General features: G+C 36.4%; 1 protein-coding gene and 1 long non-coding RNA gene across 3 annotated transcripts in view; one reads left to right on the top strand and one right to left on the bottom strand.

Moving 5' to 3' along the window:
- Dsg3 (desmoglein 3) overlaps positions 1 to 21,688 on the bottom strand; it is a 30,267-nt gene that overhangs the window by 2,969 nt on the left and 5,610 nt on the right. The window contains exons 2-15 of one of the 2 annotated variants that reach the window (XM_047526089.1): positions 18,590 to 18,625; positions 17,953 to 18,084; positions 16,741 to 16,896; positions 16,151 to 16,295; positions 15,301 to 15,467; positions 14,433 to 14,561; positions 14,019 to 14,204; positions 11,627 to 11,898; positions 10,860 to 10,999; positions 9,582 to 9,809; positions 7,744 to 8,001; positions 2,889 to 3,028; positions 2,517 to 2,580; positions 1,192 to 1,436 (exon numbers count right to left, since the gene is read on the bottom strand). In XM_047526089.1, coding sequence (XP_047382045.1) covers positions 1,192 to 1,436; positions 2,517 to 2,580; positions 2,889 to 3,028; positions 7,744 to 8,001; positions 9,582 to 9,809; positions 10,860 to 10,999; positions 11,627 to 11,898; positions 14,019 to 14,204; positions 14,433 to 14,561; positions 15,301 to 15,467; positions 16,151 to 16,295; positions 16,741 to 16,896; positions 17,953 to 18,084; positions 18,590 to 18,625 — 2,298 coding nt within the window. Of the gene's footprint in view, positions 1 to 1,191; positions 1,440 to 2,516; positions 2,581 to 2,888; positions 3,029 to 7,743; positions 8,002 to 9,581; positions 9,810 to 10,859; positions 11,000 to 11,626; positions 11,899 to 14,018; positions 14,205 to 14,432; positions 14,562 to 15,300; positions 15,468 to 16,150; positions 16,296 to 16,740; positions 16,897 to 17,952; positions 18,085 to 18,589; positions 18,626 to 21,688 lie in introns of both variants that reach the window. The other variant, XM_047526088.1, reaches the window with a different exon arrangement.
- LOC124965254 (uncharacterized) lies at positions 9,594 to 20,729 on the top strand. Its single transcript, XR_007105142.1, has 6 exons — positions 9,594 to 9,764; positions 12,837 to 14,709; positions 15,093 to 15,185; positions 15,313 to 15,461; positions 16,582 to 16,857; positions 17,999 to 20,729. It is a non-coding gene; the product is annotated as an uncharacterized LOC124965254 (long non-coding RNA).

Below are 21,688 nucleotides of genomic sequence, written 5' to 3'. Positions count from 1 at the left end.
GATATCTGGAGGTCATCACTGGGCTTCCAGTGAGGGCTTTGTGGATGCTTGTCTGTGTTGGGGTGGTGGTGGTGGAGGTCTCCCACTGTGCACAGAGATAGTGTTCATCCTGACAGGTGCACAGATTCTACAGTTCTTGCAGGAGCCTGGCTTGTGCATAGGGTCCACACTACATCTTGAAATACCCTTAAGGATCCTCATCCTACATAAGCACTTCCTGCCAGTCTTTACTTCAAATAAAGTGTCAGTTTCCATCTTTTCCGACACTAAGTTAGACTCTATCACTTACCAGTTCTGGTATCAAAAATCCAGGGTAGGTTCCATCTAAACAGGTCTCTTGTCCCACTAGTCTATGGTCACCAAACAAGAGGTAAGCAACCTACCTCCTGAAGTCCTCTCTTTTCCAACAAACACCCTTATCCCTTTTCTGATGGTGCTTCCAGATACTTCATTCTTCCCACCATGGATCTTCAATCCCATCCCTTCCTCCCCTTTTACTTTTAGGTCATTAATTCAGTGGTTGTTCAATCCTTTTGGCCATGGACTTCTTTGAAGAAATATAAAGAGTACTTTCAGTCTCAGGAAAATATATATGCATGTGTCTCAATATGCTTTGTGGGATAGAAAATAAAACTAAACTGCTTTGTAATCTTAAAGAGAATGCTGGCATTCCCAAAATGCAGAAGATTTTTGCTCTCATTTGTCTTTCCAGTTGGGGAAGGAGGAACCACTCGCCATATTTTCTTGGTTTTTGGCTGTCTCCCCACTCTTCTTGACTGGTGACCCAAGTTATCTGTGTTATTTTGGTAAAATGAAACCAATTTTTTTTGTTTGTTTTTACATTTTAACATGCTATAAAAAGAAGGAATTACAGAACTGGGGTTGTAGCTCACTGGTAGAGCACTTGCCTAGCATGAGTGTGGCACTGGGGTTGTAGCTCACTGGTAGGGCACTTGCCTAGCATGAGTGAGGCACTGGGGTTGTAGCTCACTGGTAGGGCACTTGCCTAGCATGAGTGAGGCACGAGATACGATCCTCAGCACCACATAAAAATAAAATAAAAATAAAGATCCTTCAACAACTAAAGAACTTTTTAAAAAATGAAGAAACTAACACAACCAAAGTATATAATCAAGTAAAATCTGATGTCAATAAGATTTTAAAAAGCCACAAAATTTGCCATCCTTTTACCTGAGAAAAGTAGGAATCTAGGAAATTCATGTTTATGGTCCCATCAGCGTAGTCCTTATTGGTTCCTCCGGTGGAATGTCTTGTCCTCATTGTTCCTGACTGCCCAGAGGAATAGGCACCAAGTCCAGAGGCTGCTCCAAACCCCATGGCAGCTCCAGATCCAGTAGCTGCTCCAAGCTTGGTGGTCATTTCCATTCCTGAAGCTCCTTCCACCACTGTGCCCCCAGCATATGTATTTGTACAAACTTCTAAAAATAGGGAAGAAAATTCCTTGACGTCTCATGCTGTGAATTGTATTTTTTAAAAAGCGATTTCTTATGTCCACGAGCCATTGCTATGTAAAGCAATTATGTGGGAGAAAATACAATTATGTGATTAGAGACTCTAAGAACTCCCCAGAGTGTGTTATGGACAGTAACAGAAGAGGGAACATTAGCAGATGAAAAGGTTGAAAAGATCCTAATTTAAAAAGTGTACAGAGGAAATAGATTTTTGATGATAATGACTAGAAGTAGAAAAATAAAAACAAAATATTTAGTACACGATCATGAAAAGCTTCTAAGGAAGTGCTTGTTTTCTCATGAAAAAAAAAAAAGTAATTGTGCAGTTACATTGGCTCAGTATGGAACCCAAAGAGGAAAAATATATTATGTAATCATGTAAATAGTAGATGCTAATTTGGCATCTTGGTGCCTAAAAAAATTTAATGCATTATGATTATTCTGCCTGATGACTTTACATTATGATTTAATGGGTTATTTTTTCTAGTGAATTTTGAATATAGTTCTTGCTATGTTGTTATAATGGGGGAAGCAGGTAAGGATTAGAGCAGCCAACAAAGGCAGTTGCATATTTAGGGGAATGTCATGCAGATTGTATATGCTGGACATTTTTAAAACAACCTATTGCTAATATGGAAGAAAGAAAAATTTTACTAGTAGGCCACAGATCTTATTTTCCTTTAATTTACAGTGTAGTTGTGGAATTGAGATAATATGAATAAAGTAGTCACTTGATAAAAACAAATTCAGTTTTATGATAACAAAGCTGTCATGTTACATTAAGACTGAATGTTAGAATTAGTAATTGGACTCAAATCAGTATAGTGTTGGTTTGGGGGAAGGAAAAGGGAAACAGGATCGAGGAATGACAAATATGACTGCAATTAAGAACAGACAGAATTTGGACTGTGGTTACATAAACGTTGGTTATATTTACGTTAACATACACAAATGAAGAAAATAATTTTGAATGCATCTCATATTTTAAAATCTTTCTCATTTAACCCACTGTTGCTATCAAATAGACATTTGATGTATACTCACCAGAACTTTCCATGAAATCTGCTCCATTGGCTGTTATAGGTGGCACACAGATATTTGTGATTTCCTGCAAATCATGTTCAAAACATAAATACATTTAACAGTGAAGCAGACGTTAGAGCAATATAGATGAAATGTGGTCCTTTGTTAATGATAACATTATATGAGTCCCAAATCCTTTAGGGAGTAACCATTTTTAGGATCTGACATCTAAAGAGCTAAAATCCTAACTGACTCTTTCCATTACATCGGTGACTCACAACTGGGGTCAAGAAATCTCATTTTTAAACTCCTCAACCCCCTTTTCCTATATCAATATGAATACATTTTCTCTCTATGTGATTACGATAAATATTTTACAAATGGAACCCTTACCTTGTCCTCAGGTTGCGCTCCTTCGATTCCCCACTGATGAATTGTTCCTTCAGAACCATCAGGAACTGGGATAAAACCACCTGTCCCCCCTCCAATGGGACCTGTCCCACAGGAACAGGTCAGCAGCAGAAGGGGGGCCACTAGTGAAAAACAAGATAAAATATGGGAACATTTGCATCAGTTAAAAACTATTTGACACGATAATTGTCAGAAATGTTATAAAGAGAATACAATATTTTAAATACTTAAGGAAAATTCCTAATAAAAAAGTAAAATTAATTTCTACAAAATAAAATTCAGTATATTAAGCATGCTAAAGTTTCAAATTACTACAAAACTGCAGAGACAGGCCAGATCATTTCTTCTTGTAGGTATATTGTTGTCATAAGATACACTTTGATTGATGAATGATAAAGGGGATTGCTCAGTTCCTCAATCCTTTTCCTTAATATAATTTTTTCAATAATTGCATTTGTACATATTGAGGCTAAATATATATTGTGTCAGGTGAATATGCAGATGACTATGATAACTGAATGACCAAGATTTTAGGTGTGTATGATACTGTTTTAGTAATTTGGTTTCTAATCAATTCTTAGTAAATAGTACTTGACCAGCAAACACCCTAAGCATCCCAAGAAATGACCTAATAAATGGAGATGGATTCATTCATAATTTTGACTTGAGACTCCCTGGCTCAGAGGGTTTACTGCCATTCTGTGTATCATTCGTTTTGTGCATATCCTTGGTAATAAAGATGAATGTCATTCTCATGCTAAGAGCCCAAGAAAAATACTCATTCTTGAAAGCAGGCATTTCCCACACTACTGTCAAAGACCCACTCGCACCTCTGACCTACAAGCTATCTGAATCCTAACATTTAAACTGTTCAAAGAGGTACTTTAATGAGGGGCTTGGGAGCCCAACCTCCAGAGTCAGATTTCTTAAAGTTTGAATTTTGGTTCCATCACTTACTGGTTATGTGATATTTGGCATGTTATAGAATTTTTCTTTGCTTAGTTAACTCATCCATTAAATGGGAAATAAATAGTATCTCCAACATAGTGTGTCATGAGGATTAAAGAGCTAATACAGGCAAAGGGCAGTAGCGATGGATGAAAATTTGATAGTATTGTAGGACGAGTTACATCAGTTACATAAATTAGGTCAGTCCTGTATAAAGTATGAAAAAATATAAGTCCAAGTATATAAAATAGGTTGGACAACATGAATACAGCATCTCAACATTTATTATAAAGCTTATATAAATGATACTTTTGAAGACATTATTTATTGCCATCTACAATTCTATGAATTTACTCAATGTATGAAAAGATTATTTGAGTGGGTCAGTATTTTTCAGTGGGCATAATAATCTTTTAGAAATCTATTACTGTGTGTGCAATGTTTTTATATATGTGTCAGAGAAAGTTTTACAAAGTGTTGGGTATGTTTCTACAGTCTGAAAAACACACATTCTGTTAAACACACAACTCAAAACATGGCATTTTGCAAATAGTAGGATCACATGAAACAAATATTTTTGTGGGAATAACATGGTATACTTTCTCTGACTGCCTTTGTGAGCCAAGCTTTCAAAATGTACAGTGGCTTATAGGACATACCATGCACTTCAAAATTAAACATTTCAAAATTAAACTTATTATTGCCACCTTACAATCTGTTCCTCTATTTTCAATTTTATTTAATGGCTTCAAACACAGACCCTGAGGTGTCATCTGGGCTTCTTATCTAATCTTCCTATCCAAGACTGTTTTAGTTTGTTAAGGTTGCTAAAACAAAAATGCCTTTAGTTGGGCAATTTGTACATGTTAGAATTTTTTTTTTTAAGTTTTTGCTCACAGTTCTGGAGGCTAGGAAGTTCAGGATCAAAGTTCCAGGAGATTTGGTATCTGGTGAAGGCCATTTCTCAAACTTGATGCCTTCTGTGTGTCCCTATGTAGCAGAAGGGCACATGTAGGCTTCTTTAAGCCTCTTTTGTAAAGGTGTTGGTCTCATTCGTGTGAGTGGAGTCCTTATGATCAAATCACCCCCTCAAGGCCTCAACCCTTGATATAATTTCACTGATCATTAAGTTTCATAATGTGAATTTAGGGGGAAGCAGACATATTCTATCCATAGCAATTAGTCCAACAATCCTGATGAAGTGTCATAGTAATCTCTTGCACACTTATTCTTTCCTTTTTAGTCTCATGTCCTAGCTCTAAATCTGGCCTTCACTATCTCTCCCTAACCACTGCAACCTCCTCCTAACTGTTCTTTCCTGACTAGTTTACAGTACACACTGCTGCCAGGGTTATCTTTCTAAAATACAAACACGATCAAGGTAGTGTTTCATTCAAGTACTTCTAGCTACTCTCCTTTCTCTCCACTTAAAGTACAAACACCATAGCGTGTGTTTATGACCCTCTCAAACTAGGCCTCATGAATTCTCCAGTTTCCTTTCCCCATATTTTAGCTTCCTAAGGCTGTGTGCTTCCTAAGACAAGGTGAGAGTTTTATAGTTGTGGGTCATGCTATCACTGTTTGGAAACACTTTCCTCTTTTTTTTTTTTTTTTTTTTTTTTTTGCTTTGTGCATGCGAGGCAAACACTCTACCAACTGAGCTATATCTCCAGCCCACTTTCCCCTCTTTTGATACTTATTATACCCTACTTATTCTCCAAGTGTCAACTGCATGATTCCCCTATTCCACAAAACCTTCTGTTAATACCTTGTTGTACTCACTTCTACTATAGTTCTATCATGGTATCATTTCCCCCCCCATAGTTTGTTATGTTTAAATCTGTGAACTGCATGAAAACTACAATCAAGATCCCTTTTAAGCTAGAAGCCAGCACAGTGATTAGATTAAAAGAACCTGAAATATTTTTGTTGCTGGAGTTGGGTAATATAAGATTGAAAACTGAAACTCTGAATGTGAATTTCAGTTATTTAATAAAACGATGCACAATAATTTTAGAACATTTAACACTTTGGGGGAAGGAGGAATAGATAAGTATGGCATGTGTGAGGCCATTAGCTGTATCTATAACAAAAATTATTGCTCTTAAAAAAGTGATCTGAACTCTTTTCTTTAGGTCAGAATCACCATCTTCCAGTGGTTTTCCAAAATGAAGAACACAAAGGGAAAGAGGAGAGGAACCCGATATATGTTCTCTAGGCCTTTCAGAAAACATGGAGTTGTTCCTTTGGCCGCATATATGTGAATCTGCAGGAAGGGTGATATTATAGACATTAGGGGAATGGGTGCTTTTCAAAAAGGAATGCCCCACAATGTCATCACAGCAAAACTGGGAGAGTCCAGTGTCACCAGTATGCTGTTGGCATTGTTGCAAACAAGCAAGTTAAGGGCAAGATTCTTGCCAAGAGAATTAATACATGCATAGAGCATATTAAGCACTCTCAGAGCCAGAAACATGTGAAGGAAAGTGATCAGAAAAAGAAGCCAAAGAAAAAGGTACCTGGGTTCAACTGAAGTGCCAGCCTCCTCTGCCCAAAGTAGTACACTTTGTGAGAACAAATGGAAAGGAAGCTGAGCTTCTGAAAACTATTCCCTATGAACTCATGGCATAATAAATGTAAAAAAAAAAAAAAAAAAGAATAAAAATAAAGGTCCATGGACTATAAAAATGATTTTCTTAATTGAAAAAAAGTGATCTGAGAACATATGGCAAAATATTAATATTTGTTAAGTCTGAGTGATGGTTATATGTATGTTTTAAATAAAATTTTCTGTTTTTTTTAGTGGTTTAATTTATTCCATAAATCAAAGGAAATTTAAAGGAAGGAACTGAAGTGGAAAGTACCATCATGAAAATTTAACCCTAAATATCTATGATTCTCTAAGGAATTAGGGTAGTTATTGTGAATGTATCAAGGATTTCTCTTGTTTATACAAGAATTTGTCACAAAATTCTTTTAAATAGTGACCTCTTACTATTTGATTCACAAGGTTTTGATTTGAATGAAAATTTCCAGAAATCCTTCTACTGAATAAAATATATTTTACTTTAATTGAAAAATAATACATATGTGTAATTTCCCTTAATGTGTTCAAAATACTTAATCCTATTAAGTGTGAAGTCTTAAAAATGATGCATATTGGGTTAGTAAGTTCTTTCTTTGAGGAGATGCTGGGTTAAACAATAACTTCTCAGATCCATGCTCTTTTAATGCACATTGTAAAGCTTAAAGTCTATGATAGCCTGTTTATCTCCCAAAGTTTATTGACCAGGTTTTTCTTTTTACTCTAGAATCTCATGGGACTTGAATATGGAGAAGACATCTTAGAAAGTGCTGGGGCTGGGGATACTGCTCAGAGTTGGAGTGTTTGCTTAGCATGTGCAAGCCCTGGGTGATCCCCAGCAAAGCAAAGAGAAAAAAAGAACAAAGAAGATAAAAAAGAAAAAAATGCACCGAACTTATGGCTCATGAATATTACTAGTAGGCAGTAAGTGGGGAGTCTTCTTGATTTCTTTTTCTTTCTTTTTGCAATGCTGGGTTGAACCCTAGGGCCTCATGCCTACTAGGCATGCGCTCTACTACTGAGCTACAACCCCAGCTTCATGATTTCTTTTTCTCCCTCTTGATTCTTCTGTGCTGTTCTAAATGTCTGCATATATGTCTTTCTTTGCTATGTTCATATAGTTTGTTAGCAAGTGACAAGTTAAACTTTCCAGATTCTTTCCAAAAAAATGCCATTTCCCCCCAGCTATGCATATAATATGATTTGGGAATGGTTCACAGAGTACACAGAAGAGCACAAGAAGCACAAAGCCTTTGCAAATGATGCCACCCCAGTGGACACAGAGCTAGGCAGTGGCATACTCACATAGCAACATCAAGAGTCCAAGGAGGAGCAGGCCAATGGCATCAGGTCCCAGTCTTGAGGGCTGATTTCTGTACTTGATATCAGGGTTTTTGTTTGGGGCAGAAGTTCCACAGATGCCTCTGTTGTCACAGTCACAGACTGTCAGTGTCAAGCTCTCTGGTGTCTCACATTGCATGTTCTGATTGTCCATAACTACGAGGGGAATTGTGTAGACTCCAGGAGATACCTTTTCCTGGGCTCTCACAAGAGCAGAGGTAGCTGTAAAGAAAGTCATGTGAATCAGTTGTAGACCAGGTATATTCTTTCTTAAAACCGCTTATTTTTGGTAACAGTGCTAGAGATGCTTTAAAGATAACTGTCATAAATAGCAGGGCTGATGTTATCTGAGCAGCGATGAGGGCTAGAAGAGATCAATGGGGTAAATCTGTCTACATCTGGCTTCTTGTCCTCACTGACCCAGACAGGCCCATTGTTCTTCACCATGGAGACTCAGTCTTGCTCTGCTTTTCCCACCAGAGGATAGGGAATGCAAATATCAGGACCCCTGTCCCAGGGCTTACTACTTTCCTGTATGTCTTCGCTCAGAGGCATGTGGCCCTCTGAGGGTACACTTGACCCTGAACTCTGTGTTCTTGTGTTCACCTCATCAACACTGAACTTCATCTTTGGCTGCTGCTATGCACCTGCTCCTCCTAGTTCTCATTCCATAAGCTGATGGCCTGCTGGATGGGATTCCCAGGGATGTGGCCTATTGCCTATCTGACTCCTGAGTACCAGCGGTTCTCTAGTCTCCATGGCAACGTGCCCCTTTCTAAGTGGGATCCCACAGTGGTGTTGTGCTGTTTGAATCCTTGTTGACCTCTCCATGCCCTATCACATTGGGTCTTGTTCACCCTGTCCAACCATGGTGGCTGTGCCCAGAGCCACCTGAGCTGGTTCCTTGTGCTGGCCTTCTTTTAGTGGCATCTTTAGTGACTACCTGGTCAACTCATTTTGAGCCAAATGCTACATGTATAGTTTGGAGCTAGATCTTTCACCAGGATCCAAAAGGCCCAAGGGCAGAAGGTGACGCGGAACAAAGTCTCTTTGTTGATTCTGGCGATAGCAGTAACCTGTATGTCTACATGCAGACAGACCATAGGGCACCATGGACCATGTTCATGAGAGGAGGTGACGTTGGTTCAGGAAAGAGCTAGAGAAAGGGAATGAGTTTGCAAGGGATCTGAAATGGACTGAGGGCCAAAATAAAATCCCCCAAAGGAGAAGATTTTTATTAAATTTCATGTCTATATATGTATTAGACTTCTGGAAAACAGAAAATGAAAAGTGAGCACAATAAAGATTAGGAGAAAAGGAGTAAATCTCCATTGGCTAGTGGGTTTACAAATTTCAGTCCACCATGCTGTCACAGTTCCTGACCAGTGACAGATGAAGTGACTCTCACGAGGAGCCTTGAGCAGTCCAATTTTTCCAGTGCTTAAGTCTGCTCACAGCCTGCCCTATTAGGAAAAGTGTATGTATGGAGAGAGATAGACAGTTCTCTGGTAAAATAGATGCCTGAATCTAATCTTTTTTTTTTTTTTTTTTCTACTGTGAAGGTAGAAATAAACACATTTAAAATATAAAAATTATTTAATGAAAACAGGAAATTTTAAATGGTACTAACATTTTATCTTATCAATTCTTTTCTGAAGAAAGAGATCACTTCTTTATTGCAAAGATTTTTTTTTTTTCAATAGTTCTTGGAAAAGACCTACTCTCAAATGAATTCTCTTACTGTTCTGGAAATATAAAGAAGTGCGACTTTCATTTATGGCAGCAACTTTCCTCTTACTCACCGTTGAGTGCTGTGATGGTCCACACAGCTGGCAACTTCTGCAGTTTCTCCTCCAGTGCAAAGGTGTAGGGACCAGTGTATCTGTTCCCTTTCAGGTTCTGAGCAGAGACAACCACAGAAGGTGAGGGTCCACAGACTTCTTCCTTCTCCAGGACCACTGGTGCACAATTTTCATTAAAACCAGGTACTTCAACATGCACAGTGCCTGTGGAAGTTTTGCCCGTGTTTTCTGTAAGAATAACATTTTAAAGTTAAAGAAGTATATCGAATAAAATTGTATCAAAAAGAAAAGAATTTTTTAAAATTTCTCTTTCATGCAGGTGAGTCAGTGTATCTTCTCATGAGAAGTTATATTTGTTATGGTCAAAAGTAAAGAGATGTTATCTTATTTCTGCAACTTACAAAGAGCAAAGTTATATTTACCAGATTGCCCAGTGTCTCTGAAGTGTAGCATGGCCTATGAATTTAGGATCTCAAAAGCAAGATCTATAAGGTGACAAGTTCACTGATTACAAATGAGAACAAACAATAAAGACCTTTTTGAACTGTGTTGGTTTCATTTGCAATCAGTGTGTGAAAGATTTCTGCTTCTAAATCTTGAGCCAAAGTATTGATTTGTTTTTATTACTTAAGATATAAAAGTTTATCAGAGAAAAATTTAAAATCTTGATAATGGAAAACAATATAATAAATATCTCTTGATGGTGAGATTATTAGTCTTTTCTGCTGCTACTCTTAGTGCTTTTTGCAGTTTTTCTAGCAGGTAATTTTTTTTTTTAATTTGGGGGGATTCTAATTTGGTATTTGCTTATTGTGATGACCAAAAATAATTTTATCCTTGAGGAAACACACAAACTCAATGAGTATTATTTTAAAACGTTTCATTAAAAGAAATCTTATTGTTCAATGATATACATAGAAGATCTCTGTGGGTAACACAGATTTCACTTTTGAGTTGAACTTCCCTGATAGGTTTTCTGTAGGAAACTTTATTGATTCTCTGAAACCCAGGACTTTCTGTAGGTCAAAATTTCTCCCTCAACCATAGTAAGCCACAGGGACCAAACAGAATCAGTAGTGCCACAAACATCACTGAGCCACTATAATTCTGTTTTCTCTCCTAGAGTTGGTTATCCCAGAATTGAAGTCCACAACCTCTAAGTAATGATCTTTATCTAGTGACAAAGGAAGTATGTGAAATAATTATAATCACCAAATCATAAAAGAAATGTTAACTACACTAATATTTCTCTAAAATCGATTGTAATATTTTTCTTACCATCTATGGCCAGAACTTCAGCTGTGATTGTCTTGTTAACAATGAAAGAAGAATCCCGGTCAATGTTTTTGACAAATTTGATTTGAGCTGTTTTTGGATCAATAATTAGCAAGCCACCATCATTACGACCCATGGCATATCTGTTTCATAATTGTAAAAAAATAATAGTTTTCATTCAGACTTGAAATGCTATTTAATGAATATGACTAATTTTATATTTAATGTATTTACACTTAATATAAAACTTTGAAGTATGGGCTTATAAAAAATTAATGACATGGATGAACCATATTTTGTAATACTTATGTATGTATTAGCCTGGTTACTCAATTTTCTGCTCTGTGCAATAAAACACCCGTGTCCTTTCTCTTTATAATATAGCCATTGCATCATACTCTGATATTTTAGGCATTTATACCTTTGTATATTCCTTGGAATCATGCGCAGTAATGTTTTTTATGATTGAAGTGTGGGGTTCTGATGAACTTTTAATTTTTTCTAAGACCAAACTGGAAGTCTCTGTGAAACCTTTTCCTGACCTTTCTTGATGGGCTAAGGTATTCTCTTCATTTTCACTTTTTGCTTATTTCTGCCCATAGCACAGTATAGTCTAATAATTTATCTAAATGTCACTTCTTGAGTTATCCAGGTCCTTATCGTCATCACTTTTGTATATTGTTGGCACATGACTGTCTGTGCATTATGTTGGGATAGTTTATAGATTTAAACTATGCCTAGAATAACAAGATTGCATAAAAAAGTCTTACCTGACAAATGAGGCAGCTTTGCCAGTGTCTTCATCAATGGCTTGATATGTTCCCAGGACGTAATCAATCAGTTTTTTACTACTTATGCCTTTTTGCACAGTGAATGTCTTGGAAGCAGGGCGGAATGAAATTCCTTCTTTGACATTTACAACCTGGATTGTAACGGGGGTTGACCGAACTTGATAATGAGAGATTATTGACTGGTGGAATTCGGCTTTGTTTTTGACAGCAATACTAAATTGCATGCTTTGCATTTGTTCATAATCAAGAGGCTGGAGAGAAAATAAAATTAGAAGGAAGTGTCACAAACACAATCCTGCCAACCTAGCAGAGTACAGAGAGCTCAGTGCAAGATGAAAGGAATGTGTCTTTGTGACACTGTGATAGAGGAAAGATATCTGCTTCTTAATCATGAGATTCATTTTGGTATCTGATATTTACAAAGGAGGATACCTCCTTTTTAGGCTAGCAAAACATCACTATAGTCTTTTTAGGCTGTGAGGTACAGGGAAAGAATCCTGTGTGAATCTGGGTTCTGCTACTTCAGAGCTGTGTGACTCAAGGCACAATATTTACCTTCTCTGAAACTCAAGTTTTCCCTTCGAAAACCAAACCTCACCTCATCAAGTTGCGAGGACTGCAGTTGTTTAAAGAGAGGTAACAAGGCCAGGCTGGAAGACCAGTGGGAAGAGGTTGAGGCGGGTGTGATATTTTAAAGGATGTTCTCGGTAGAGAACTACGGAGAACATCCTTTAGTGACTGGCTATGTGTTGTGAGGAAATGTCATAGTTCAAGGGAAAGATCCAGGTTTCTAGTTTGGGAGAGTAAACAACACCAATACAGGAGTTAGGGAAACTCTCGTTCCCAGGCACTGTTGGAAGTTTATAATAGAACACCAGCAAGCGGAGTTCACTGTGGCATTGTCTGAAAAGTAAAGTAATAAGAAACAGTTTGCAAATCTGCTAGCAGATCCCTCCATAAGGGAACATTGTGAGTCTGTTGTTCCACTGGACTTAAGGAGTTAAATAAAGAAGTTCCCATATGGTCCACAGTCCTATCAAGGTATTTGCTTATTGTCATTTTTTATTCTGGTCTGTACCATATCCAAGCAGAAATATCCTTACATTATTCCAAATGGGGAATGTGTCACAAGGAAGCCTGTTAATGGAAGCTTTACAAAATTATCTATTTTTTTTTTTTTATCTTGCAGGTTTTGTTCATCCATTCCCAGTTTCTAGACATGATTGCAGCTACTGCACTTAAATTGGATTGACAAACGCACAAACCACAATCGTGTGCGTTCTCTTCTCTTGCTACTGTCAATCCAATTGCAGATAATGAATTTGATTAACTGAAGAAATGTGCTTTGCTCTTTTGTGCTGAAAGCATGCCTGCCCATAAACACAGGTATGTGTGTTCGGTAGTAGCTAGCACTGAGCAGTGAAATGCAAGGTAAGGTCATAAAGTATTCTTTAAATTACTTTAGGGTCCTTCTTTAAACTACCTTAAGAAATCAAATGATGGCAGTTAATCTGTAGAAAAAAAAAGCAAGGGAGCTATTTGTAAAACATATCAAGAGAAAAGGATTGATGGGACAGGGCTCGTGACAGGGTCCACTGAGGTTGATGGGACATTAGGAATTATGGCTCTAAGTGTCTTCAGTTGTCTGGGAAGGAAGATTCCTTTAGTAGTGCAGGTGCACTAAGGTAACTTCTGACCAGCTATTGACCCCAGTGCCACATTAACATGGGATTGACTTGTAGATGAAGCCTCCCTAAATAGAATGGCCGCTATAACAGTTTTGGAGAGGACTCACTAAGGACAAAAACTTCACCACCCAATGTGAAGGAGGAGTTGAACACCTGACTGACAAGGAGTACAGAAGGTGGTCCCCAGCTCTCCTGGTAAACATCAAACGGTAATAAATTTGGAGACAGCATTGTCTTCTTTGTCGTTCTCTGTCCAGAGATGGCCCACTCCATCTTGAGTGTGCTCTCTGCTTGAGCCTCACTATGCTTTTACTTTACTTTCACCTTGTTTTCATTTTACTTTCACCTATAATAAAGTTCTCTTGCATGACTTTTCATATCCGATTTTACATTTTCTTTCCAATTGGAACACGAGAACCGAGGTTTGGAGTTTTAGCTCCCTGTTTTCCTGAGACATGTGGACTCTGGAAAGTAGAACGGCTTAGAAGGAAATAAACCAAAAGTGCTAAGAGAGACTGTATTTAGGAATGACCCTATAACAGGATTTTTAAAAGTTTGTCTATTTTTATGTATTTTCTGTTCTCTATAATGAAGGACATTTTTATTAATAAAGTTTATTTGTAAAAGTGATGATTTGGGTTAGTACCGAAGATTTCTACCAATGAAGGCAACTCAGGTTTTACCTTAACCACCTTCAGGATGCCTTCGTTGGTTCTGGGATCAGTTTCTATTTCAAACCAATTCCCTTCATTTCCAGAGGTAAAGAAATACACGGCCAGCCAATTATCTGTGTACTCTTCATCCCAGTCTGTCACTTGAAACCGAAGCAACTCAGAATTTAAAGTATTTTCTTTAATACTTGCTGAATACTGAAAGAGAGAAAAGCAGTATTTAAGACTCACATTGCTAGGTTTGACCTGTAAGGATTATGTTTATTTTAAATGGCACTGGTCATTACCTCTCAAATATTTTCATAAAGTTTATTTTTTAAGGAAAGCTCAGATAACTGAAGAGCCAACAAGCAAGCCAATTCTGAATTGGGATGACAAAGTATTAAATAAATGTAAAAACAACCCTTCAAGGAATTAGGGCTTTACCTGAGAGTCTGTAAGCACTGGGAAGTTATCATTGACATCTTTCACTTTAATATTACATTCGCATTGAGTCGACAGCCCTTCTCCATCTTTGTCTGTGCCACTCACAACCAGATGGTAGCTGCTGACTTGCTGAATTTAGAGAAAGAAATAAAGAAGTACTATCAGTCTTCTAAGAATATGAATAGCCATTACTTTCTTTCCAGGGGCAAACCAGTGAAGACATTGAACTTCATGGTTCCCGGATCACATGCACTGTTAGCTCTTCATGAAAGAGAAGGTTTGTAGGGCGGGAACAATTTCCTCTTTTGTAAACTTCTGATAGCAGTGAATCTGGGGGGATAATATGTGAAGGAAGCTCACTCATGGAGCTTCTCCGCTCGTCGATTGGGAAAACCATCTGCATGAAAGCAGTATGGAGTCTGACATGGCAGCCTGTGTGATGGAGGTAGGTGTGGTGGTGGGAGGGGATGGGAAAAAAAGGGGAAGGGGATTTTTTTTTTGGTATGACATCAAAGAAGGCTTGATTCCAGATAGAAATATCTTTCTCCTTCTCAGAGATTTCCTTTCTCCATCATCTGAGAAATTTATCATGTGCTGCCTTTGTGCATGTAAGCCAATGCCTTCTTTTGCTCTCACTTTGACTTCCTCTGCTATGTGTAGGGTGCATTTGATTGTGCAGCAGTTCCCAGGTACACAGTTCATACCGGCGGATTCACACTCAGGAAGGCAAACCATGTTCCTAGGTTAGAGCAGGTAAGTCCTGGCACGTCCTTTTCCTTTGTCCTTTTATTCTCAGTTAAAATGGAGTCACCTCTTTTGGGTGTCTTACAATCAAATTCTTTACATGCTTCTAAGTTACTTTCTTTACCTCTCGATCCAGAGAATTGGTCAAAGTACGGACTTCTCCAGTGTTTCTGCTGATGAGAAACATGGGCATGCCTGAAGGTTCCTGGGAGACAACTTTGAAGGCAATTTTAGAGTTCAAGTGGTTTGGTTCATCTGCGTCTGTGGCATTCAATATCATCACCAGTGAGTCTGAGAATATAGGAAAATGTTCTTTAAAGCACACGTAATGGTTGACATTGTGTTCAAATTAAATATTCAACATAGTTTCATTTTGTTTTTTAATATCTTAAAACCACCCATATGCTCAAAAAATTGCTTGTTGCTTGTTATAGCTTTCTGTCTCTTTCAACCTGGTAGAAATTGCTGCTTTACATAAGAATTCTGATTCCCCCTAAGTCTTGGCTTTGTGGCAGAGGTCATTTTCTGTACTGATTTCTTCCCTTAGTGGATGGTCTTATTCTCCCCCTTTCCCAAACTATCCAAATAATGCAAGTATGTTTCTGTTCCTTATAAACTAAAAAAAGCTTAGATCATGCATCCAGGCTGCCTAAGGATGCCCCCTCAGCTTTGTGACTGCCTGATACTCATATAAATTACCTACGAAGAATAAGATATCATCAACCTCATAACAGGACTACAATCTAGAAACACATTGGTGCTGGGTAATCAGTTGAACTATGTTCACAAAGGAACAACCAAATTATCTTGATGAATATATATATATATACATATATATATATATATTTTTTTTTTTTGCAAAATTACTGAGGAAACTAAGAGAATAATTTATTTTCTATGAAGGATATACAATAGTGATACTTATATTTGAAAAGTAGATGAATCAGAAGTGGTAGGTACCATAAAAGACTTACTTGAAGCACTGTTTTCTTCAATTTCTCCCTTGAATATGCTTTGTGAAAACACTGGAGCATTATCATTAACATCTAAAATTTTGACTGTTAATATAAGTGGTTTTTCTACATCTTGTCCTAAGACATTTAGAGCTCGACACGTGATCTAGAAACAGAGGGAAAATGTTAATTAGTACTCTACAAACTTAGTTTGAATATTGTTAGAACTTTATACATAAGGTCTCTGCTGGCATGTACAGAACTTGTGTGCAAAGAAGAAAAATGCTTCCTCAAAGGGTAGATAGACAAAATGGAAAAAGGTGCCCACTCTTGCCCTTGGGCAAGTTGTCCCTTCCTCCAGGATGATGTGTCTCAGAGCAAATGAAGCTACTGGCATACCATGTGCTGGATTTTGGACCTCACTCTTGTTCCCTCCTTATGTATTCCTTCAGGTGCACAAACCATCAGTAGAGGATCTTGGTAGAGGAATTAATGTTGTTACTTGTTATTGGATTGATTCATGTGCTCCTAAATTTACCAGTAGAACAGTCACCTTCTGAAACCATGAAGTACAGGGAGAAGGTAGCCCAATGTTGAAGACCCAAACTTACCAGGAAGCTTGGAGTTTCCTCTCGATCAACTATGGCTGTTATGTTAATATCACCAGTGTTTGGGTCAACGAGAAAGATTCCAAACGGGGGCTGATCAATTCCCACTCCGGAAATTCGGTAGGTAATTTTCTGGGTTGCTTGGAAATCTGAAGTAATCTGCAAACAAAAACACCCAGAATGGTAAGGTGATGATCATCCCTCAGGCCTTTTCCTCTGCTTTGCCCTCCTTCACCTCCATAGTTTTCTGTTCTCTCAGTACACTTTCTGACACTGTGCCATTTACTTTTTGCCTTATTAGATAGTAGGACTAGGAAATAAAGTCAAGTTGTTGCTTCTGCTGACCAGCACAGACCAATATGTGCTAGTCATCATGACATTAGAATATATGATCAGATTGTGACCACTACAGTGATGTTAATGTGTTCAGAGAAGGTCAAAGCCACTTAAAATTGACAAGGCTAAGTCCCTCCTTATCTGACAACTTTAGAAAAAGAAAGTTTCTTTAAGTTTCTTTAAGTTTAAAGAGGAGGAAATGGAGGGAAAAAAACAGAAAGGAATTATATAGTAGGTATTCAAAATACACATTAAAATGGTTTGCTTTTGAAGTTTTAAAGTAGGGCTACTTTAAATATGAACACAAAGTTAGAATAGTATTATAGACCTGATACATTTCAACACCTAGCTTCACCAATTATCCATTCGTGGCTAATCCAACGTTTACTATCAACCATTTCTTTAATTGTCTTACCTCTATTTTTTTTTCTTTGTTCATTAAATTTGGACCCAAATAAGCTTAAGCATTAAAATTGGTCCATGTGTCTCTTATTTCCATTTTATAACTCTAGAAGCCAGAGTTCCTTCATCGTTTTCTTTCTCACTTTCATATTATTATTATTGCACTTTTTTGTTGGACATTCTAGTTCCTTTTATATTTTTAAAAATTTTCACTATCATATTATTATTATTGTACTTTTTGTTGGGTACTCTAGTTCATTTTCTACTTTTTTATTTTCATTTTATATTCTTTCATTTGTTCTATGGACTTCCCAGTCTGTATTTTGGTCGTTGGAATTTCTACATTATTTTAACTTACATGTAATACATTTTTTTTTTTAATGATATGAGGGCTAGGGAGATAGCTCAGTCGGTAGAATGTTTGCCTTGCAAGCATAAGGCCCACAAAAAAAAAAAAAATGATATGATATGACTAACCTTGGCAATTGGGTTTCTTTTTGAGTTGTCTTCTCGTTCTCTGCAGGGTTTTGCAAATTTCACCCATTCACGTTTATATCTTCGTTTGGTTTGTTGAACTGCTGTCTCATCTTCTCCATGATGTCCTTTTGTCTTATGTAAGAAGGGATTCCATTTTATTATGCACATTGTCAATAATTTTTACTTTGAATATTGATTATGGACTCCTATGCTGAGGAACTCCCTATGTTTCAAGGTATCTAAGACTGTTAGATGTTTAATTTGCTCAACCCAACATTTTGTAAAGGAAAAAACATTAATTAACTAAAACAATTACAAAGTTATATAATTTATAATATTAACATTTAATCATATTTTATATTTTTTATATACATCACAATGTCAAGTGTTCTAGATTCCTAGGATTTCACCAGTTGGGTTGTTTAAGGAGAAGAAAGAATGCGTGAGATAAATCCTAACAATAACATTTATAGATGGTATTTTCTAAGTATTGCTGGGTTAGTCACTGATTTTAAAAAATCACTGACTTTAAAAAATCAAATGATTTTACACATCAAATATTCATCTTTCCTAAATACAATTTTAATTTTTAAAACTAAACTTTTATTTAAATTGCAAAATAGTTTTCATACTTCACCTCTATTCGCAATTCTCCATGAACCAATACCACCACCTGTAGACATTAAAATAGAGTCAAATTACATGTGAGTTCTTAAAATAAATAATCACAAACAATGAATTATCCTGATTATTTCATTTGCATGTTCATGTTATAGTTTGTTTCTATTTCAAAAGAAGTAGGTTTGGAGAGGTGGTATTTAAAGCATAAATTCCTGTCAGGAAGAGGAATGTTGCTCTCAGTATAAACAAGTTCTTCCAGTTCTTTAACCTGACTACAGAGTTTAGTGACATAAGAAGAACATATTGGACTTTGCAAAACTATACTAACGGCCAGTTGCAGCAACCAGACATTCTCATGTAGCTGTTCTCTGAACAGTTCGCAGAAGCTACGGAAGGCATTGTTTTGGGCAAGGAAGAAAGTGGTTATAGGGGCTGATTAAAGACTATCACCTGTTCAACTGGCTTGCAAAAACAAAACTGTATTAGCTGCAATTCCTGGATATTTTCTTTAGTCGTACAAGAGCCAAAAGAGCAGAATGGAATTACTGAAGTCAGGCAAGCTACTCACACTCTCAAGAGCATATGGGACCTTCATATGTACCATTTCCCATCTTGCTGTCCACTGGGGATTCATTCCTCTTTCCCCTCCACTTAAATATTACTCATCCTTTAAGGTCTGTGTTCAAATTCCAAAATGCCCCATGAAACTGTCTTTACTAATGTCTGTCTTTTTGAGTTTGTACAACTCACATTTTGTACCATGCAAGTTAGTATTTTAGTTTATCATGACTTATTACTTTTTATTGTTTTATTTAGTTTATCATTACTTATTACTTTTTATTGTTTTACAAGATTAAAAAAAATTTCTCTGCTAAGTCAAGAGAATTGCAAACTTTCTCAGTCTGTGCTTTTATCTTAATTTTTTTTTCCCCTTCAGCAGATGTTTAACCACTATTCAGTGACCTGCTAATTATGTGATCTAAAGAGAGTTTGGTAGGAAAATGATTGTGGAAAACCAGTCAGAAGAAAAAAAAAATAGAAGAGTAGTAATAGTAGCTAATGTTCATTATGTGACTTTTGTTAATTTTATTCATAGAGCTTTATACTTACTATCTTGTTTAATATTTACAGAAGTCATGGGAAGGAGATTCCATTGTTATAATCCCTATTTTATGGATGAAGAAAGGGACCCTCGTAGTCAGAATTTGAACCTTAGCAGCCTGACTTCAGGGTTTGTACAACAGCACTGTACTAGATTCTAACCAAAGTTGGCAGAAATAAACAGGAAACCAAACCAAACCAACAAGAAAACTAGTGGTGGGAAAAAACTTATAGGATAGTTAATTTAGATTTCTGTTTGGTCAAAGGCTATGGTGGCTCCTGAAACAATGTAAATTTACTACATTGTTAATTTTCAAAGGTTACAATGAATGGACAAGTCCAAGTCTGAACCAAAGGATTAATCACATCAGTCTTAGGATGTCCAGACCCTTCCATTTTAAATCTTTTAACTGAAACTCTGATTTCAAAGAGTGTGTTCAAATTGTTATGAAAAAGTCATTATAACATGTCTCAAAAGGATTTTACAACATCGTTCTCTTTATTAGCAAGGTAGTGATTGAACAACTCCTTTCTCAGATCACAAGAGGAGACACTCAACTACACGTGAGGGGAAGGATGAGCCAGGCACCTTTTGCCTTTACAGGAAAACCAGAGTCATCCAGAAAATATGAATCACGTCTGACCCAATCCCACAGAGGAGGATTCTTCTAGTAGGCAGTAGGGCACAATTTTTATTTTCTTGGGAAGCAAAGGAAAGACAAACCCCAAACTCTGCAGAGTTAACTTTATAGATGTTGTTTATTTTTTCAATTTTTTTCCCTAGCATCAGAGCACTTGGAAAAGTTATTCATTCTAAGTCTTTACTCTTTCCTGTCTTTTAAAGTCAGACCAACAAGAATGCCCCTAATTTTAGGAAACATTGTAAAACTATGATGCTTTCATGTTTTCTTTTTTCTTTTAGGAATATGGGGTAGTTGATAAGAAATATTTCTGAATATTGCAATGCTCTTCAGATATTTAGAAATATAATCACAGTCTTTCATCGTTTAGAATAGTATTTTCTAAAAAATGTTATTTTAGTTAACAAATACTTATATAATGGCTAATTATTTTAATTTATTAATATAATTATTTTTATTAAACAATTTATAAAATTAATTATAAAATAAAAGTTGTATAAACTTATGTACAATGTTTGAAATAGGTATACATTATGGAATGGCTACATTGAGCTAACAAATATTTATATAGTTTCCTGACAACTTAAATCAATTGTTTTGTCCTTTAATAAAATGAATTGGAAATACCAATGTGGAAAAAGTATTCCTTATCTTGGGAATTTCTGTGCTTTTCTTTTATACTTTTGTTCCCTGCCTGATTATTTTGCAAATTTTGATTATATGATTTTTAGAACACTGATACAGACCAAATACTTTGGTATAGATAGAAATTATAGTACATTATAAGAAAATTCAATTATTAAGTAGAAAGTTTATAAATAAGCTAATTTAATATTCATATACCCTATTTGCTAGTGATAGTATCGTTATTAATGTTTCAATTGAATTTGAGGATACAGGTGACTAGATTTTTATAAACTATTTGTAATGACACCCTATATTTTACTTGGTAAGGCCAAGATTTTGGTGAGAATTACCTCAAACTTTAGTGTGAGGATTATTAGACTATGATCAGGTGTAGGAGGCTAGTTCAGCTGGGCTGAGCCATGACCACGCCTCCCTTTTATTTTATTAATGTTTTTGCAAAAAAAAGTGGTGGTTTTATTTCTATAATTGATCAGATACAGTGATTGTGAATGTATCAGATCACAGAGATCATTCAATATACGATTGATGAATAAATTACATGCACACGATTCAGAAGATGTGAGTACTTTATCTTTCCTGATTGCTCCCCATACAAATACTCCTGAACTTACGTTGGAATTATGTACTGATACATCCATTATAAGCTGAAACCATCATTAAGTTGTATATGCATTAATATACCTAACCCTGAACACCATTGCTTAACCTAACCCACCATAAACATG

The sequence above is a fragment of the Sciurus carolinensis genome, chromosome 15 (assembly GCF_902686445.1).
Source record: "Sciurus carolinensis chromosome 15, mSciCar1.2, whole genome shotgun sequence".
Lineage (NCBI taxonomy): Eukaryota > Metazoa > Chordata > Mammalia > Rodentia > Sciuridae > Sciurus > Sciurus carolinensis.
The sequence above is the reverse complement of the archived record's forward strand: the minus strand, read 5'-3'. Positions and strand labels throughout refer to the sequence as shown.